This window comes from Mytilus galloprovincialis, chromosome 2 (genome assembly GCF_965363235.1).
Source record: "Mytilus galloprovincialis chromosome 2, xbMytGall1.hap1.1, whole genome shotgun sequence".
NCBI classification, from domain to species: Eukaryota; Metazoa; Mollusca; class Bivalvia; order Mytilida; family Mytilidae; genus Mytilus; species Mytilus galloprovincialis.
In genome coordinates, this window is record NC_134839.1 from 61,450,324 (window position 1) to 61,471,552 (window position 21,229).

Consider the following 21,229-nt stretch of genomic DNA (forward strand, 5'->3'; position numbering starts at 1 on the left):
CGATGTAAAAGTCATTAAAATTATTAGGAATGCACAGAAACATTCATAATATTAATGAACAAAGGGATTTAATAATGTACTTGCAAGGTAGAATATTTCCTGGGACTTCCGTGTTTACCTTTTATCGATAAACAACCAATGACATTTAATCTATTATATGATAATTGGTAACGCTATTTTGATTGGATCAAATGATCCATTTAAAGTCCTTGTTAAAAATACTTAAATAAAATACCAACAGTATTTATAAGCGAGTCTATAGTATATATTGTAAGTAATATCTTCGGAAATCAAGTTAGAGAAGTACGATTTATCAAACGCTAAAGTTGAATTAATATTTTGCAGGTATGTTTTAAGTCATGAGTAAAAATGATATCATATAAGTGTATCTGAAAAGAACATAATGCAAAAAAAAATTTGATAATAAAACTAACAGAACTTTCTATTTATTTAAAACAAAAACAAAAACAAAAAAAACATCAGGCCTAAAGTGTGCGAATTTTGAAAATTTTTTAAGATTATTAGTCCAATTCTTGTTCATTGTTTCTATAACTATGATATGTCTTTCTTTTCAACAGAATGGGTGTAATGGTAGAATCTTATGACGCCTTTGTGATTCATAATGAAGAAGGAAAAGATCTGGAGTTTGTTCAGGAAATGGCGAGAATTTTAGAAGGACCAAAATATAACTTGAGACTATTTTTACCATGGAGAGATCTACAAACTACTGAGGACAATGAAACTGAAGTTCTTGCTAAAATTATGGTTCAAAGGTATGTATTAACAAATATTTTACTTTTTTTCATTTCGAAACTCAAAATGGAAAGGCCCCAATTGGTTCTTAGATTCTTACAACTCATGATTTGTTTTAATCTAAATGTTAAATTTACATGTTGGGGAAAAGGGGGGATATTCGAGTACAAAATTACGTTACACAAGACCGTGAATATAATGCTAATACAAAAACTTTAACCCTTGTAAAAAAAATGGAAGAATGGAAGAATATATCAGTTCATGTATCCTTATTTGTTTGAAAAGTTTTTTGGTAACGTTACTGTTTTACGTTAATTCTGAAAAATGCACCAGTCCTGAAATTAGTCTTTTTTTTTCTGAAATCTGATTAGCTTTTCTAATTTGAAGGTTTCAATCATTTTTTTTCAATTTATATATGATATGATTTAATAATTTCACCCCAAATTTCTTAAATAAATATTCAAATTAGCCCCCCAATTTATCTTCTCTATTCCAAATTTGTATGTGTATCAAATTGAAAAATTTCGTTGTAGTCCTTCATTTTTTTATATTTTGAATACGAATTCCTTTAATTACTGATTTGTAAGTTACTTCTTTTATTGGTTGATTGTTGTATTACATTAGCATAATGTTTATGACTGATACTATTTTTTATAAAGTAGTTAGATTTAAGATTGATAGCTTAAATAAAAGTACATCATAGTATTTTATGTAGTCAAGAAATTCATATTTGACGTCTATATGTTTCCTGCGAATGACATTATAATTACAAGTTACTTTACTTATTTCAGATGTAGGTGTGCTGTTGTCGTAATATCTCCAAACCTTCTACAATCCGACGTCACAAGTTTCTTGCTGTCGTTTGTACATTCCAAATATCCCTGTAAGTACTTTTTTTATTGATATTTATTTGTTTTAATTATATATTTTTTGTGTTTCTGTTTTCCTCGTTATCGCCATTAAAATAATTTAAAGAAAGGAGAGAAGAAACATTGACAGAAAAAAATATTATGGCTAGAGCAATTAACAGCAGGCCCTAAAAAGTAACTATAATATTTATAAAAAAAAGTAGAATTTAAAATAAAAAGTCGAAATCTGGAAAACAAGAGTACATATAATTCCTGGTGGAATAGCTCCTGTCACAGTGACTACGCTTACTTAAGTTGATGCAATCGAAACATCTATATGATACACATTTACCGTAAAAAATGAGATTATTTATTAATATGCGCAAAACTTGTATCGAAGGGGAAGTTTAAATAAATAAATATACGTATACAATGAAAGCAAAGATATACTTTATCAGATTACAATTTGAAGTCAATCCTCCAGTAAATTTTCTTTTATACGACAGTCTTTACCTTTACCTCTAGTATAGAAAATTATATTTATATTTTGTTTATTCATCTTTCAGCTGGAAGAAACAGTAAACTGATTCCAATACTTATAGAAAACTGCGAATTGCCTACGATTTTACAATCAGTGACTGTATGTGACTTTACCAAAAAAGATATGCGGTGTTGGGTTTGGCCTAGAATTGCTTCGTCCATGAGGTTGACACAGACAAGATCGGCATCGGGTAGAAGACAATTTATGCCTTGTTCAACTAGAAAGTCTGTACTTCCGGATATATTACATTGAACAGTCAGACAATAACTGTTGAAGCTGAATGAACATCTAGTCATTTAATTATTAAGTTCCCGTAATATTCATGTTCAGAAGAGAGAATGGGTGGAGATCCAGTGTGAGCGTGTTTATAATTGTGATTATCATTTTACATAATCCTCATTTGGGACAATCAACATTATTTAAAACGGCGGTATCCAGTGTTGTATTTAAAAGAAAATATAAAAAGTCCCGTTGTGAACTTGTTGTCTATATACAATACATGTCAGACTCTTTATGATATATGAAACCTGTGATATATATGTTCTTTATTTTCTATATTTTACAATTGTTATATTTGAAAATTGATAACTATTTATCAATTAAAATACCGTTACATCAAATGATGGTTCATTTTTTCCCCCTCAGCTTTGAAGATAAAAGCTGTACCCTTATAACAAGTTCAATGACAACAGATATTTGGAGTTTCCCACTTATCTCGTTGTAGAAGGCTTTAAATTTCGAGTACACAATGTGTCCACGTATTATTAACATTATCAATCCTTACTTTGTAAGCAACAAACCGAAGTATTAACACATTCCAGGCAATCTACATGGAATAGATGACACATACAAAAACATAAAAAAAAATAAACGAAATGAAAACTATCTCCAAAGAGATTATTCGATACATTAACAAATTGTTTGCTCCAAAAACATATGGATACATGGATTTAAGTATGTACATGGCATTTTAGCCCTTTGTAGCGGTGGCACAACAATAATACATATGCCTACCTTTTTTTCAAAATTCTAGAGACAGTTTCCTCAACTCACATGAAGCACACACTCTTCACAAGTGACATACACAAATCTTCATGACCAAGGTCACCAAACTCTACCCGGGACGAGCTCGAGGAAACCCTGTATACTCTTATGCGCTATAATTGTTTTTTTCTGTTATTATTTTTATTTTTTAGCCACGGCGTTGACATTTCATTTTTTTTATATATGAGTTTGAATGTTCCTCTGGTATCTTTCACCCCTGCACCGGAGGAATGAATAGGCTGATTTGTCTGTAGATCTAAAAGCTACAGACAGAGGCTGATTTACAGGGCCCAGGTTGCCCACCACCCTACCACCCTCCTCTGTGGGAACAACTCGGTTGATTATATAGTGTATCACTGAGCATGACTGGAGAGGGTCCCCTCTTAGACAGTCAGTTCCAACCCCCATCCCCTTGAAAAAAAATCTGGATCCGCCACTGACAGATACGATATGTGTTCTGTGATATACACCTGTAATTTAAGTCATACGGCTGTTATTAAATTAAAATTGTTAGTAGAAAACTATTCATGTGTATGTCAACGTCCCAATCACAGATATGAGGGTACTACAGACACTTGAAGAAATTAAGTAGTTGAGTGTCGCAGTCACGTTTTTGTCAACAACGAATACATAACTACATATGTACTCATTATAAAATATTTTTGGTACTTTTATTAATGTGGTTGCTTTCAAGACCATATTCTAATTGATAAAAACAAATTTATCACAACGTTGAATCATTTGATGGAACGTATATATAATATCATATATAGTAAAGTACACAACTTTGAATAAGTGGGATATCCTGTTTCTTTACGTAGAAATGAGAAGATGACATTTCTTTTGCATATATTATATATACGTAAGAGTTACTAATTAGCCTATCGATCAATAGAATTAGTATGACGTGGTATGGTAGCTGACAAGAAATTATAGACTTCAAATTACGTGACAAGATATACGAGTTGTTACAATTACATCACCGTTGAAATTCTGATGCAGCAAGCCTAATTGGTTGATCATAAGGAGAGTTTCAAGTTACTATATACGTCCTTGTAACTTTATGAAAAAATAGTCGAGCTTCATTCGTTCAGTCCTTATTATGCTTGATACACAACTTATTTATGATCATATGGAGATATCATAAAAAATAAACAGTAAAATGTATGGACCTAACATTGAAAATTGCCTGATCATCTAGCCTCAGGCATTGGTTTCCATTTGGTTTAACAATAATGAGTCCCAAACATAAAATGTATTATGTGTTATACTATTATAACTTAGAAATATATCATTACATAGTATTTGTAAAACATATCATCACATATACTGATCTGACGAAAAAATTAAATAAGGGAAGTGACATATATAAAATAGAGAATATACTAGAGGGGTAATAAAATAAAACTAATCGTACAACAGAAGAGAATACCGCGACCAAAACAAAAAGACAAACATCAATGCTGATGAGTATCCCAACTAACAATTTGTCACTAGACGTTCAAATGCCAAGTTCGGTTCTCATTCATCCTTGACCTTCAAATTCGGCTTTGGGCGTTTCTGATGAAAGTAAAGACAGAAAAAACGTATGGAATTTATAGCGTGTTGATTTCATTTTTTTCTTAAATGGTCTAGGCAAATAATATCGTCTAATGTCAATAGTTATCAAAGGTACCAGGCTTGTAATTTGATACGCGAGACGCGCGATTTCTCTTCATAAGACTCATCAGTGACGCTCACATCAAAATAGTTAGAAAGTTACACAAGTATACAGTTGCAAAGCATTGAGGACATAAAGCTCCAAAAAAAGCTGTTCCAAATACGGTTAAGGTAATATATGCCTGTGATAAGAAAATCCGTTTAGTATTTCGAAAAACTCATACTTTTGCAAACAGTAAATTTATAAAAATGACCATTGGTATTCATGTCAACACTGTACACATTAATATTTATCAGATTTTGTCGTTTGTGTTGAATTTGTATTCACTGAATCAGTTTGTCAGAAGACTTTAGACATTTAAATTTGTATGGGATTATAAACGATAAAAATAGATATTTTTCATTCTTTGCCAAAATATTGTATATATATTTCGATCAAATTTAGGCCTATTGGGTTTTGCTATTTAAAAATCCAAGATGGCGGATGACTCCTATACATCCCGAGTTGATATGTCGTTGACATACAATCTACATCTCCTTTTATCAATTTCGGTCATCTAACTTATTGAACGATATTCAAGATTTTCACATGATTTTGGCCTTACACCATACAATATTATTTTAATTGTTGAGAAAAAAATATTTACTATACAATGGAAGATCACGAGATTCACATATATTTTTGTTGCTTTGAAAACAGTGTAAAATGGCATGCTTTCAGTCTGGAATTCAAATCCTGTCATTCGACAGCACCTTCATAAGTAATTCGAGCAGCAAGATTTGATTTAAATAAATTGTCGAACTATACGTTTTTATATGATGTTATGTAGTTTTACAATTTAGTTTGTAAGGCATTTATTACTTAAATAGATTTAGGAAATTCTTTGTGAGAAATTAATTGCACTGTAATCTTTCAAACGAGGTTCATAATATGCACAACATTTTCTTTGCCTGTGTCATTTTTTTTTTTTTTTTTTTTTCATTTTTTTTTGTCGCTATCTCGAGATCTTCCAACGAATGTAATTTAATTGAAAAAGCTTGTCAATACAGTGGCGGATCCAGCCATTTTAAAAAGGGGGGGGGGGTTCCCAACCCAGAGTAAAGGGGGGGGGGAGGTTCCAACTATATGCTCCCATTCAAATGCATTGATCGGGCAAAAAAAAGGGGGGTTCCAACCCCCGGAACCCCCCCCCCCTGGATCCGCCACTGCAATAAGATTCCAACCCCAAACACATACAGTGAAACAAAACAAAAATATAAAATTCGTCATAGTATTATTGTAGTAATATTATTTTCAACGATTGATGAAAAAGTATGCAGAAGTATCAATTATAAATATTTCTGAAAACAGGAATCATTCATTAGTATGTTTTTATAAGAGTTATCAAAAAGTCACAAAAATACTGAGCGCCGAGGAAAATTCGAAAAGGAAAATCACTTACCAAACGGCAAGTCCCTAACAAAACGGCAAAATCAAAAGCTCAAACACATCAAACGAATCAAATCATTATATTCCGATTTTACTCAAATAATCTTGAAATTTATACAAATTTTATTTAGAAACCGTACCACGCTTGTGTAATTTCGAAAGTGACTACATGTACGCAGATTAAGTATACTAATTACAACAGAAACTGTGTAGACATGCATTCGAAATTAATAGCACTAAGGCTAAAGCCATTCAATTTTGTGTAATTCTAAAATTTTAAAGTTGACGAAGGTGTTAGTAATTACGAAAGGGACTGTCTACTTATGAATTAAAAATTAATAGCACTGCGATTTAAACTTATGAATACCTTTAAATTTAAGGTATGCATAAGTTTAAATCGCAGTGCTATTAATTTATAACATTTCAAATGTAACGATTACAACAGATAAGTACTGCGTAGATATGCATCCAAAATGTATAGCATTGCGTTATTTGAACCTGTATAATTCTAGTACTTCAAAATATATGCAGGTTAAGTTTTACAAGAGAGACCGGTACTTTCATGTTTGCATCCAAAATGGTAAGCACAGTGCAGTTTGAACTTCTTTAGTTCTAAAATTTTAAAGTCAGCGAATGTAATAACAACACAGACTGCGCTGGTATGCATATGTATATATTTTACTAGAACACACCCGTGGTATCGCAGGTCCGTGACTGAATTAAAGTATATAACTATGCGCAAGCCTTATTTTAATATTAGTATTTTCATCTGATAAAGTCATGCCGATTATAAGATACACAGTTTTCTCTGCTTTCAAATCTTTCTGTTTGAACCCGTCGAACTGAAACTTATCAATTATTGGTAATATTAATTATTTGGAAAACAAAAGGTCCTGAAATGGAGTATTTTTTAATCAACAGCATTGTCCTATATTAGGTATAAATAAAGCTCAATTCATTGATTCGCTGTTTTACGTCATGCCCGCTAACAAATTGAAAACTGTACCTATACGCCTTATTTTTAGTCCAGATTTTTAGTATTCGTATTTTTATCTTAGAAAGTCTTACTGATTAAAATACTACAATGGGTAACGATTTGACAATGATTGAATTTAGTAGTGTCAACCCTGTGATTATGACCCGTGTATATAGAATAATCCTAAGTACACCGTTTGGTGGTGCGCCTGTCAGATGCGGAACGTACATATAAGGTAATAGGTAACAGGTGAATATACTATTGGTATCGGTATCGGACTCGACCCGGAACTTCTTAATTATTGGCAATATTAATTACGTGGAAAACAAAAGGGTCTGGAGTGGTGTAATTTTTAATCTACACCTTTGTACTATATTAGTTATATATAAAGTTGTATTCTTTGATTCGTCGTTTTTACGTGATGACGGCTGACAAATTGGACCTCGTTATTTTAGTATTATAGAATATCAAGATAGATTGTGTTTTAATGCAGTTGATTTCTTGGTTGATACCTTTATGGGGCAAAACTTTTTAAAAAGAAGGGAAAATGTACCACAACATTCTTTAACATAACACAATGCAAAACTAACACAATGGTAAGCCTAGTCTATTATTTGCAAAAATGATTTCGAAAATTCTACATTTCATATCTCTTCTGTGCATATTTAGGATTTTTCAGTACAATTGCTATAATCATGATAATGATGAATTCAAATACCAAATTTAATTTCATTTATGGTCATTTGGATTTAAAACTGTATCTTCATCGTTCAATAAATATAGATTGAATTTTAATCATTATCGTCTTGATACAAGATAAAACCAGAGAAACTCGAATACATATAACCACTGAGTGCTGACGCCTTTTGTAGGACTTGCCAAACTTGCTGCCCTTGGTTGAGATGGATTATTGCGGTGTTTGATGCTGTTGCCCATATCGGTCGACTGTCCGCCCACACTGTAATGATCATGTGACCTTCGGCCATCAGCATCACAGCAGCCTGAAATTGTGGAATTTCAAATTCTTTATTCTAAACTCATTAGATTTATTAGATAATAAAAAAATGTCTCTTTAATAAACAAATAAAGATTGTACTTCAAAATAGATACCGTATCTTTTCCCACCGTAAACATTTCGCCATTTGAAGGTGCATATATTTCTTAAACACCTTATTCGGATCTATTTTCCGTCATGATATCATTTAAGGAGATTTCAAATTGTTGTTTACAACGGATCTACTGAACAAAGATTTCCTTTGAGTAAATGGAATTAATCGCTTCTGAACTTTTACGGCCATAATTTTGTCTTGCTTTATTACTAACTGGGAATATTTTTGTTGACATAATACTTATGCCCTGCTTCGCTCGTTCGTGCATTATCACCGATTAAGACTTTCCGTTTTTGTTATGAAAATATTATTAGCAACTTGACAAGGTTCTTGCAGTAGAAAATATTCACCTTTTCTGAGCCCTTAGTCGACCCTGGAATTTTCTCAATTTTAAACAATATACTTTTTAATCATTTATGTAATGGTTATGTTCTGTCTTTTATCTATAGTGTTTGGCTTTTTTGTTCAAATGTATTGTTCTGTTCTGTCTTTTCCTCCAACGAAGCATATCCAGCGAAAATGCTGGATATGCTTCTTTTGATTAATTGTTTTAGGTTGCCCTCTTGATATCTTTTCGTTTTCTAAGATTTAAGATGAAAATGATATTAAAGAATGTGGGTAATTTTCAAAATATCACATGATATTAATTCATAAATGTGAACACATATCATTCATGCTAGGAACTTCTGGAAGACATTTTGTTGCTTAATTTTTATAAAACTTTAAGATAGTGTCACTCTAATGCATTTAAAAATTATCTTTTTCTTCTCGTTTCCCTTTCCGTTAGATTATGGTCTTGGTTGGTTACGGAAAACTTTAAAGATAATATCAAACACAAAAAAATAATATAAAAAAACAGGTTTAACCCCGCCGCATTTTTACGCCTGTCCGAAGTCAGAAGCCTCTGGCCTTTGTTAGTCTTATAAGATTTTTAATTTTAGTTTCATTTATATATTTCGGAGTTCAGTATGACGTCAATTATCACTAAATAAGTATATATTTTTGTTTAGGGGCCAGCTAAAACATGCCTACGGGAGACCCATTGGTGACCTCCGGCTGTTACATGTATCTGTTCTTTGGTCGGGTTGTTGTCTCTTTGACAAATTCCCTATTTCCATTCTCAATTTTATTGTAGTAATGAAGGTTTGGTTTTAAAGCATGTAAGATTTAAACAAATATCGGAACCTACGATAATACAAAAAAAAAGAAACACAAAAAAGTATTAGCTTAGTGGTCTTTTGATCATAAAAATAATTAGTGTCATGGAATAAATGTATCCTTTTTGCCATGTACCTTATGCCTTCCTTGTGCTGCAACGACAACCGTGAAATGGTAAGTCCCATTCACAGGAGCTGTAAAACGTCCTGTCATAATATCGTACGCAAGTCCATCATTTGTTATAACTCTGTCATATTTAAGTTCCTCACTGGTCTTTTTAGGACCATGGTTTTTACTCAGTCCGACGAAGAAAGATATTTTTGGTGTACGAGATGCAGACTTACCTGAAAAGAAAATTAATATTTCAACACTGGAAATGTTTTGATGACATACATATACTTTTAGTGTTACGGCAAATTGTGACAACTAGTATTAGTATATATGTCGATGTATGGGAGGTAAATCTAAAACTATTTTCAACTTATTACTTAGGTATACACGTGTTATTTCCCTTGAATTGATCTTTGCAGCGATTTTTTTTAATAAGAAATCAACTACCATTATCAACGTACGCATCCCTTCCAACTCCCGCGATATATGTCTATGTTAGCAGACCTTATATTTGAAATACAATATGATTGATTGTTGGTGGCTTAACGTTCAGTGGCAAATATTTCATGCATGTTCAGGACGACGGTGAAACACAAGATCATAATAGTTATAAAGAAGTATTACAAAATTACAAAGATACATCTGTAGTAAGAGACAAACCTGGCTTTCCAGGTACCCCCGGGTTACCAGGCAAACCATTGGATCCTTTTTCACCGGGAACTCCGGGTGGACCTCGAGGGCCTTTGATTGGTAGACGCACAGGAGAGTGCACATTTCCTTTGCATGAAATCTCCAGTTCGCATGTCCCTTGGCTACTGTCTGTAAATTTATCCCTCAATCCTTTGCGATTCCGAATTCTTCTAGAAGAGGTAACTGTTACAAGCGTCAGTATACATATATACACCAACTGTGTAAACTCCATGGGAATCAATGACTGAAAATGTAAATAAAGAAGCAAGAATGAATAATAAACGAACATACAATGTAGTTGCTCTTATCAATCAAAATCTGTTTATAGTATTGTCAATATATTATGTCCCAGATCAAAACTTAATAGGACTATTTTCAAATATGAAAACCTTAAACCAAATACATTGTCGAATAAATAGTGCATTGAAAATGGTAACCATTATAATATCTAATGCTTCAAGTTGACTTAAGTTACTTCCTCGCTTTATGGACTGGTCGCCGCATTAATACCGCTATTTCGTCAAATAGAATAACCAATCCTTGTTATTTCGGGTAAGAGAAAAAGTATCTAGCCATTTTAGCGGATCCTATTTTTATTTGGAACCGAGACCGAGTTTTTGTTCATTGTCGAATGTCGTAGTTTGGCCTGCTAAATAGTTGTCTAATCATTATCATATATCAGCCACTAAATGTTTATTTTCAACAGATAAAGTACACTTGGATACTTTGCAGTTGGGTGAGTTACATTCCATCTCAATTTATTCAGATCTGAGACTTCTTTAAGACATTATTATAATTAGTGTTGTACGATATTTTGGTATCCAGGTGTAATGATAAGTCGTTATCCTAAGGCTATTTTTTTCTTATTTTTCTGTACACTTAGCTTTCATTTTTTATTACCATGCATTGTCAAGCTTGGTAACTCATAATTATTTGTCAGTAACTAAGTGTACGATGCTGTCCCATACTGAACCTTCTGACCTTGTTTGTTTACATTTAAATTTCAATGGCGTCAAAATCACGTGATGTCAATTCGTTCTACCCAATCAAATTGCTCTACTGTCAATTAGGGGATTTTCCAGTCTACGGCAATTACGTTATTTCTTTGTGGGATATTGCTTCAAAATAGTTTGCAATAATTTTGGGTTTTATTCAACAGGAAAACTCTTTTTTTGCCATCCCTTTTGACATCAGTGGAATTCTGTATGAATATTTATCTACAGTCATGATGGTCAGAATATCGATCTTTTTATAATGAATAAAAAGAAAATTCTATGAAAAGAAATGTAAATTATTTTTCATTAACCTACTCTATATTCCTGTACAAAATTATGGCATGGGCATCGTTTTTTCAATAAGTTTTCCTTTCATTTTGGTTGGTTTTTTTTCGCGGGAAAATCGCGAAAGACGTAAGGAGCATGTCATTTTAAAATTCCTAAAAATACGATTTGCTTGACCTGTATTGCCTGCCACAAGATTGATGACGCTGAATGGAATGTACACAAAGCAATGGAGGCCGGAAGTGGGATTTTGTGAAGTTCTAGAATGTTTTTAGACATTCGGAAGTCGGGATTGAAACGGGCATTAGAAATTTGGCATTTTTTAGCAATAATTGAGAACAACAATGAAAACTTACCTTCAGAAATGGTTTTTTATTCAAAAGTGCAGAAAAAACGTATTCTACATTGTTTTTCTACGCCGGAAGTAGCGTAGTGACGTCAATACGGAGTTTCCCCGTGTGTTAAGTTCAAACACAAATACCTAACGAACTGACAAGATGAACGATTTTAGACTACGGTAGGATACTCTACTGCGTAGTTTATCAGTTACTTTTTAACTTTTGGTATTACTATGCACAATGTATGAAGTGCATGTTTAATGTGGGTTTTTCACTTGGCGAAGAGTTGGTGGAGATAATTCATGTTAGAGATGTGTGGTTATTCAAAAACTATTTTAACATGTCAATGGGCATGTCTTAGATCAAGAACATAAAGCGAGTTTCTAGTGTTTGCCGTAGTATATTTGAGATTTTGTATTTCTGCCATATCCTCATTTGCTTAAATGAATCTCATTCGTCTACACTACATTCAATCACAATCCGTCTCAATATGGCTACTTATTTATACCATATAATACCACTTAACACAAGTGTATTTAAATTATGGATCGCCCATACAGTGCGGTCGCTTTGACATCGCTTAAAATCTGTAATTATAAATAAGAAGATGTGGTTTGCTTGCAGATGATACTACTTTCCACCAGTAACCACATAACATAAAAGTTAACATTTTATGTCACTGTACGTCATTCAGCAATGAGCAAAACCAATGCCGCATACCAAGCTATAAAAAGACCCAAGATTACAAATGTAAAACAAGTCAAACGAGTTAAAAAAAAAAGACCGGTTTTGTGTACAAAAAAAAAAACACTGAAACACAAATATGTTCATTTTTGTAACCAGGTGCTCTTCTATATATACTGTACTGGACATTAAAGAAAATCATGGTTAAAAGGGAAAATGGCAGTTATAAAGGTTAATCATATTTATAGATATAATACGAAACTTTAGATAAAAAAAAAATATACTTCTGTAAACAAAATGAAAATAGTAAACACTATCAATATCAATTGTCCAACGCGTTTTTCTGGCTTTACCTTCACAAGGAACTCTCAAAGATAAACATGTCAAATCCTGGTGGATAATAGATTGTCGAAACATTTGTTTAGTAAGAATATTTTTTAACCATTCTGTGTATTGCTACCTATATATTCAAAGAAAGAATGACTGTCTCTCTAAATACATTAATATTGGCACTTGCATATATTCTGGTTGTATATACACAGTATACGTATTAATCATGGTTTTAGAACCAGTTCAGCAACAACTACAACGAATAACTAAAGACTGGGAAATTTGAATTTAACATTTGTTGTTTTGCAATTCAAAACTGAATATGTCAAATCTGATAAAAATTATCATGCTTCCATGATAAAATATATGTTAACAAGTGAATACATATATTAAGATATATTAAGACAATCGTACTAATGAGTAGTCTGTAACAAATAGTTATCAAGATAACTATGCTTAATTAAATTTGAAGATATGGATGTGAGTTAAAGAAGATGTGGGTTATATGTAACCAAAGGCAGCAATCCTACGACAAAAACAACTAAAATACATCTAGAAGGTAACATAAAATCATCATCATATGACAGATATGTAATATTTCAAGCTCTTAATCGTCCTAAGTTGTTTGCGTTTATCTAATGTATGCGTTATTATTTAAATGTAGAATAGTTGTTTTCATATTGACCGATAAAATCTTCTATCGTTAATCCATGTAAGATACATCAAAGTAGGGAAAACAGATGATTTTCATATCGACAAAATGCCAAAAACAGACCGAATTTTCAGGCCTGTAGGAATTGCAAAATTAGAAGAGAAATACTATCAAATCGGTTGATCACAGTTGTTCAATGACATTATTATCACACTCGACATTCTGTGCTTGACATTATTATCACACTCAACATTCGGTGCATGACATTTTTTTTGGAATCAGCATTTGTTTGGTCGAGCGCAGTGGCTGAATGACTTGATTATTACACCAAGCAAGTTTATTGATCACCGAGACTCCATAACATTATTCTCAAAATTGACATTTGATTTATTATAGATGACTGAAACTGCATTACATTATTATTACACCGACACTTGGTTTATCGAGTGTAGTAAGGCTTAATTACATGACCATCAAAACCGACATTTAGTTTATTAAATACTGAGAATTGATGTCTCAATACTTTTATTACATTTGACTTTTTGTTTATCGAACAATAATTCCTTTGACCGCATTCATACATTTTTTTTCTCGTTGAACACATTTATGACACCTATTTAGATACATGGACATAGTGCAAAACGCTATCTATTCTTTTCAATTCACAGCAGCGTCTGATCAGAATGAAGTTGTTAAATCCGACGCTTCGTGTACAGAGTCACACTAATTCCACGTTTAAGAACCCTTGCATCGACTATTTGATGCACCCGTATATGTAGACTGTTGCTATGCTCAATGTCTGTTACTATGTACCTTCGCTTTTCTAGTGACGTTCCAAATATCCCAGAACTTATCCCGGACAACCGTTATTACTGGAAATACTTTATATATTAATTGATAATGAGAATTATTGTCCACAACATGCATAAAATATTTACCACTGGACATAAGTCAAACTAAAAAAGAATCAGACAATTGTTTTAACCTCCTCTACATAATATTAAATATTTTCAGCACATGATCTTGCCGTTTTGAGTCTAAACTGATCTATTGGTGCTTAAACTTTTAAAAAATATTGATATTTTAATGTTAGAAATATACATCGGGGTATGAAATATTTCATAATAGTATGATGATCATTTGTATGCAATAGATGATTCTTCTGTAAATATTCATAAATGAAATTCACGTTTTTGATATGTACTTTTATCCAATACAAGGCCTAAATATTGACTTACTTACTGCATGGAATCAACCCCCGATTCAAATTAAGTTGAATTTATATCAATGGGAGCGTAGTATAGAGTTTAGATTACTGGTTATGGACACTAACACAACACAGAGGATAGCAGTGGTATGCGACTTTACACTTGTGTGAGGGACACCAACACAACACAGAGGATAGCAGTGGTACGCGACCTTACACTCGTGCGAGTTATGGACACCAACACAACACAGAGGATAGCAGTGGTACGCGACCGTACACTCGTGTGAGTTGCAGCATACATATGGTTAAACTTAGATTTGAATGTTTAAATGATAAATTCATGAAGTTAGTCAGTCGAAAGATATTTTCTTAAACATATATTTTTCTCTATAAAAGTAACTTATATACTAAATATGCTATTCAAAACAAATGAATACCCGTTATACTAGTAGTCAAATGCGGAAAAAATTATCCTCTAACGGAACGATTCAATAATTGAAAACTCAATCTGTTTGAATCTAAATACAAGATTTGTTTCCGTATTCCCAGAGTCAAGCAATTTATCGTACTGGATTGCTTCTATAAGCGAATAACACATTCATGTAATTTTGTATTTCATCTTCAGACACTCGAAAGAGAATTACGAACGATTGTTTAACCTATTTTCATTAAAACCAAAATCATTTTAGTTCTCCTCCTTGAGAAACAATTATTTGATCAATAACCGTTTAGAATATTAATGCATTCGTTCGCCCTTGTTGCTATTCATCACTCAATCTTTAGATTAAGACGACATTCAAGAAAGCGTTGAGGTACAGATCTGCTTAAAAACAATTTCTACAAGTGGACAACGTTGTTTGTTCTCGCGAACAATGCAGCTATTAATATCCACGTCTTCTGAAGTTCAGAAACACTTGTTTGTCCTTAAGCGACGTTGAAGAGAATTAACAGTGTAAGTAGTGTGTTTCAGGTGTCAGTTCTTTCAAATTTGCTGTCATGTTCACAAAATTCAGCTGATTTTTTTAAGAAAAGTAGATTTGAAACCAATTATTAGTAAGTCGAAAGATAAACATGAAATAATAAGTATAAGTATTCAAAGGAGAAATTATTTGGGAATGGTATAGAATAAGAAACAACAACAACGAAAATAGGAATAATTGAAAAGTGTTCCAATGGTTCAAAATATGCGATTTAACAAGAGGTTAAGCTGCAATCAATGAAATTGCGTGTTCCTATACAAAAACTATGATCGTCACTAAAATCAGGACTAAACAGAAATTATGATGTCGGTCATTACTTGTGAAGCGAACAATTGTATGATTAGGGACTTTTAATTTTTTACCTGGAGGGATGGTGCGAGTCAAAAAGAAGAGGTGTTTCCATTTTTTATACGACCGTCAAAATTTTGACGGGACGTATTATGGTATACAAATGTCCGGTGTTCGTCCGTCCGTCCGTCCGTCCGTCCGTCTGTCCGTCTGTCTATCCGGCGTAAACATGTCGCACCGTAACTTGGGAACGACTTATCTAAATTTCATGAAACTTAATATAGTTGTTTTTTATGATGGTCAAATGATCTGTATACTTTTTGGTGAAAATAAGATTTAAACTTTTTGAGTTACGGCACTTTGTAACTAAAACAGGGGTGTGTTTTTTTTCACATGTCGCACCGTATCTCAAAACGTTTCTTGATTATTGCTTAAAACTTTACACACTTCTTAGTTATATTAATCTTAATATCTGTATACTTTTTGGTAATGATTCAAATTTCATTTTTGAGTATTTTGTAAAAAAGGGGGAGGGTTTTTTACATGTCGCGCCGTATCTCAAAAACGATTTATGATTATTGCTTAAAACTTTACACACTTCTTTGTTATATTAATCTATAGATCTGTATACTTTTTGGTGATGATTCAAAATTTCATTTTTGAGTTATTGAGTATTTTGTAAAAAAAGGGGGAGGGGGGTTTTACATGTCGTGCCGTATCTCAAAAACGATTTATGATTATTGCTTAAAACTTTACACACTTCTTTGATATATTAATCTAAAGATCTGTATACTTTTTGGTTTGATTCAAAATTTTATTTTAGTGATATTTGTAAAAAAAAAAAGTGTGTGGGGGGGGGGGGGGGGGGTCACATGTCCCGCCGTGTCTCAAAAGCAATAAATGGTAATTACTTAAAACTTTCTCAGAAACTATTTATGATTATTGCATAAAACTTCCACACAAGACATCGGGTGTATCATGCGCTCATGGCGCAGCTGTTTATTTTTTCTTTTAGTGAACATGGGGTTCGATTTTTTTATATGAATTATAAGTGCGTGTAAATGTTATCTCTAATGAAACATTTGTGAATTTTAAATCTTCCAAGTAAAGTATATCCTACATATCATGTGTGTCGAAGGTAAGTGTCTTCCATGTTAAAATGTTGGCATGTTTTGATAACAGAGGGGGATAAAAAAAAAAAAGGTGAGGAACATTCTAAATGTATGATTTCAAAATTGCCAGCCCTCCCTCTCAGGTAAAAATATTATAAGTCTCTTATATTCTTTTAGAGACGAGATTTCAAGTATGTTGTCTTAGTATCAAAATCAGAGTTTTTGACAAAATATTGAATATAACTGATCATTTAAATCCAAAATTGAGTTCTTTATGAACTCGAGATTGAACCGTGTTAATATCCGCAACTTTTATTTATCTGTTCAAGTATTCTGAAAATGGCGAAAAAAATAAATAACAAAAATACCGAACTCCGAGGAAAATTCTAAACGGAAAGTTCCTTTAGCAAATGGCAAAAAAACAAAAGTTCAAACACATCAAATGAATGGATAGCAACTGTCGTATTTTAGACTTGGTACAGGCATTTTATTTATAGCTAGCTAAACCTCTCACTTGTATGGCATCGCAAAAAAAATTCCATTATAATGACAACGATGTGTGAACAAAACAAACAGACATAATAGGTAAACATGTCAAAAATAGGAATACAGCAGTCAATATTGAGTTATAATCTTTATCACTATAAAAACAAACAAATATGTTAACAACGAAAAACAGAAAGGCATATTGACAAATCACATTAGCAAAACAAAAAGACAAGAAAACTAAAATGTACCGTAGTACAATAACCAAATGACGGGATGTATAAGTACCGAGTCCAGTTAAATTGATATAACCAAAGTACCTGATGTATCTTGTATAGCTTCAGATTATTATAATTCTTATTGCAACACATTTTGATACAATTCAGAATTTAAAGTGAACCCTTTACTATTCATTCCAAGCCTTATGTTGAAAAACATAGGTTGATAACAGCAAAACAATAGCAGTAGATGAGCTACGTGTCGTATTTTGAAAATTTCACAAAAACTAACACCAAATGTTGACAACTTTCTTTTTGTACAAAACTTAATGAAATCAAAATTTTACTGAAACAAAATCAAAATCTCACGAAATAAAATCAAAATCATGGCGTTTTGAAAATTAATTGGTATAAATTTATAATAATAGTCAGCATTAACCCTTTTAACAATGAGACATGTAAAAAGTGAAATCACAAAAATACTGAACTCCAAAAATCAAGTCCCTAATCATGGCAAAATTCAAATGACAAAACACATAAAAAACGAATGGACAACAACTGTCATATTCCTGACTTGGTACAGGCATTTTCAAATGTAGAAAATGGTGGATTTAACCTGGTTTTATAGCGCTAAACCTCTAGATCAAAACTGACGGACGATATGACAGGAATAAAACTTATTTTCTTTGTCAGTTGAAAACTTTCAAAATTTCCTAACAGATTGTAAACTATCTAACCCTACTTTTGAAAACAATCTATCAATATCACAGAAGGCAATTATAAAACAAACATTACTGTTAACATTGTATATAATAGATTTTGCCTTCATCAAAGATGATAAAGAATAAAAAGGTGCAAACAAATTCAACTCAATTCATGATTTGTAACTGACTGGAAAGTAGGAATGAGGCCCCTCATGGGGGGGGGGGTCCTAGTAATCACATAATCACCATTTTTTTGCCAATATAATCACATAATCATTAAATATTTGCTTATCTTTAGTAATCAAATAATCATAAACTAAAAATACAGTCCTAGGTAATCAAATAATCATGAAATATTTGGCTTAATAATCAAATAATCATTAAAAAAACGGCCAAGTAATCACATAATCAAAAACCCCATGAGGGCCCTCAGGAATAAAGTACAAACCAAACACTTTATTGGCATCAGCAAACGCTTTTCAGACAATTTTCTTTTGTTGGTTTTATATAATCCAATGCTCATCAGAAATCCCCCTTCAATTGAACATACAGAATGTGTTACATGTGCAACAACCAAAAAATCAACAACTATTAACATTTAACAAACATCTCAATTTACCTTTTTGAGAAATTATTTTAACAACTAGGAAAATTTAGACTTCAAATATTATGTTGGTCTACACTTTAATGCTAGTGCATTACACAAAGCAACGAGACGTTGAATTATTATTGATCTATACAACCCACAAAGTTTTCAAATGTTCCAAGTAACTATGAGATAACATCGTTTTTTTCTGACTAGTCCTTAGAAGTAATTTGATTTGATGGTATTTTTAATCTTTGATGCAATTTACATTTCTAGTAAATATAGGGATACATTTAATCTATCAGTTTAGAGTATTGTTGTATGTCTATATGACAACTCGGTTACCATTTTATTATTTCCATCGAACTAGTGATGCCACTTCTGGAGGAGATTTATTTCCCCGAGGGTATCACAAGCCCAGTAGTCAGCACTTTTTGTGCTGACATGAATTATCATTGATATTGTTATATTTATAAATTAACTGTTTACAAAATTTAGATTTTTTTGAAATACTAAGGCTTTTCTACCTCAGGCATATATTACCTTAGCTGTATTTGGCAACACTTTTAGGAATTATGTTTCTTTTTTGGATTCGAGCGTCACTGATGAGTCTTTTGTAGACGTAACGCGCGTCTGGCGTATATATAAAATTTAGTCCTGGTATCTATGATGAGTTTATACCATTACTTTTTTAAAATCATGTAGTCGAAAGTAAGAAAAATGTATCAATAAAATATATTTGGTCAACAGGGTATCACAAAATGTTACGATGTTCAAGAAATCACACTAGATTATCTAAAGCTCGCACATTGTAAAAGAAAATATGTAAGAAGTGGTTTGCGCTATCCGAATACCGAGAACGTATATAAAAATAGCGTGGGGCGTTTGTCTTTTTGCAGAAAATATTCGCGTAAACTAGCCTTCCACGTAACTAAACTAAAATCTCAAAGCATTTAAAAATTTACATTCATGGTTCGGGTAAATTTTATGTTGTCTTTATTCCACTGCAGGTAGAGGTTACGTCTCCGAGTGGATATGACCAGCCAACTAGTCAGCACTCTGTGTTGACACAACTTCAATTGAGAGTGGAAATGGGGAATGTGTCAAAGAGACAACAACCCGACCAAAGAAAAAACAACAGCAGAAGGTCACCAACAGGTCTTCAATGTAGCGAGAAATTCCCGCACCCGGAGTCGTCCTTCAGCTGGCCCCTAAACAAATACATACTAGTTCAGTGATAATGAACGCCATACTAATTTCCAAATTGTACACAAGAAACTAAACTTAAAATAATACAAGACTAACAAAGGCCAGAGGCTTCTGACTTGGGACAGGCGCAAAAATGCGTCGGGTTAAACATGTTTATGAGATCTTAACCCTCAGAAGATGTAACCAAAGAAAATAAACAAAATGACAATAATACATAAATAACAACAGACTACTAGCAGTTAACTGACATGCCAGCTCCAGACTTCAATTAAACTGATTGAAAGATTATGATTTCATCATATGAATATCAGGCACAATCCTTCCCGTTAGGGGTTTAGTATCATACCATCATAACATATATAAGAAGAACATAACCCGTGTCATGCCAACAAATCGTTTTTGAATAAATGTGTTTAGTTCCGATGCAAAGACCCTATAATTGAATCAAAATTAACGCCAAAATATGCAATATTTAATGACCTGACAATAGTATCGTATATATATCCCTTCTTAATAAGTCTATTTAAAGGTTTTGAAGTAATCGAAAAATTAATGATTTTTTACCCCAGAAATGGATTACTTAACTACTATGTACCTAATTTGTCCTACTTTTTTTTAATTTTAGCATCACTGATGAGTTATTAGTAGACAAAACGCCCGTCTGGCGTACAAAATTTTAAGATGGTATTTTTTATGAATTCCTTTTTCATCCACTTGGTCAATGTCACTGCTGATGGATGTTTTATCCCAGAGAGTATGACCAGCACTTATTATGTTGATATGAATTGTAATTGATATTGTCATATCTTTATGTTAATCATTTACAAAATTTGAAAC

General features: G+C 32.4%; 1 protein-coding gene across 1 annotated transcript; it reads left to right on the top strand.

Moving 5' to 3' along the window:
• Window positions 1-232: 232 nt before the first annotated feature.
• On the top strand, window positions 233-2,762 carry LOC143064042 (myeloid differentiation primary response protein MyD88-like). Its single transcript, XM_076236547.1, has 4 exons — window positions 233-345; window positions 579-773; window positions 1,545-1,636; window positions 2,168-2,762. Exons 2-4 carry the CDS (start codon window positions 580-582, stop codon window positions 2,392-2,394), a joined length of 513 nt encoding a protein of 170 aa, XP_076092662.1. The 5' UTR covers window positions 233-345; window position 579; the 3' UTR covers window positions 2,395-2,762.
• The last annotated feature ends 18,467 nt before the right edge of the window (window positions 2,763-21,229 follow it).

What these genes read in the sequence shown, in the direction of transcription:
- LOC143064042 (XM_076236547.1), top strand. Translation starts at nt 580, where the DNA reads ATGGGTGTAATGGTAGAATCTTATGACGCCTTTGTGATTCATAATGAA. An exon ending in GCTAAAATTATGGTTCAAAG is followed by an intron (nt 774 to 1,544) that starts GTATGTATTAAC and finishes TACTTATTTCAG; the next exon opens with ATGTAGGTGTGCTGTTGTCG. An exon ending in TGTACATTCCAAATATCCCT is followed by an intron (nt 1,637 to 2,167) that starts GTAAGTACTTTT and finishes TTCATCTTTCAG; the next exon opens with CTGGAAGAAACAGTAAACTG.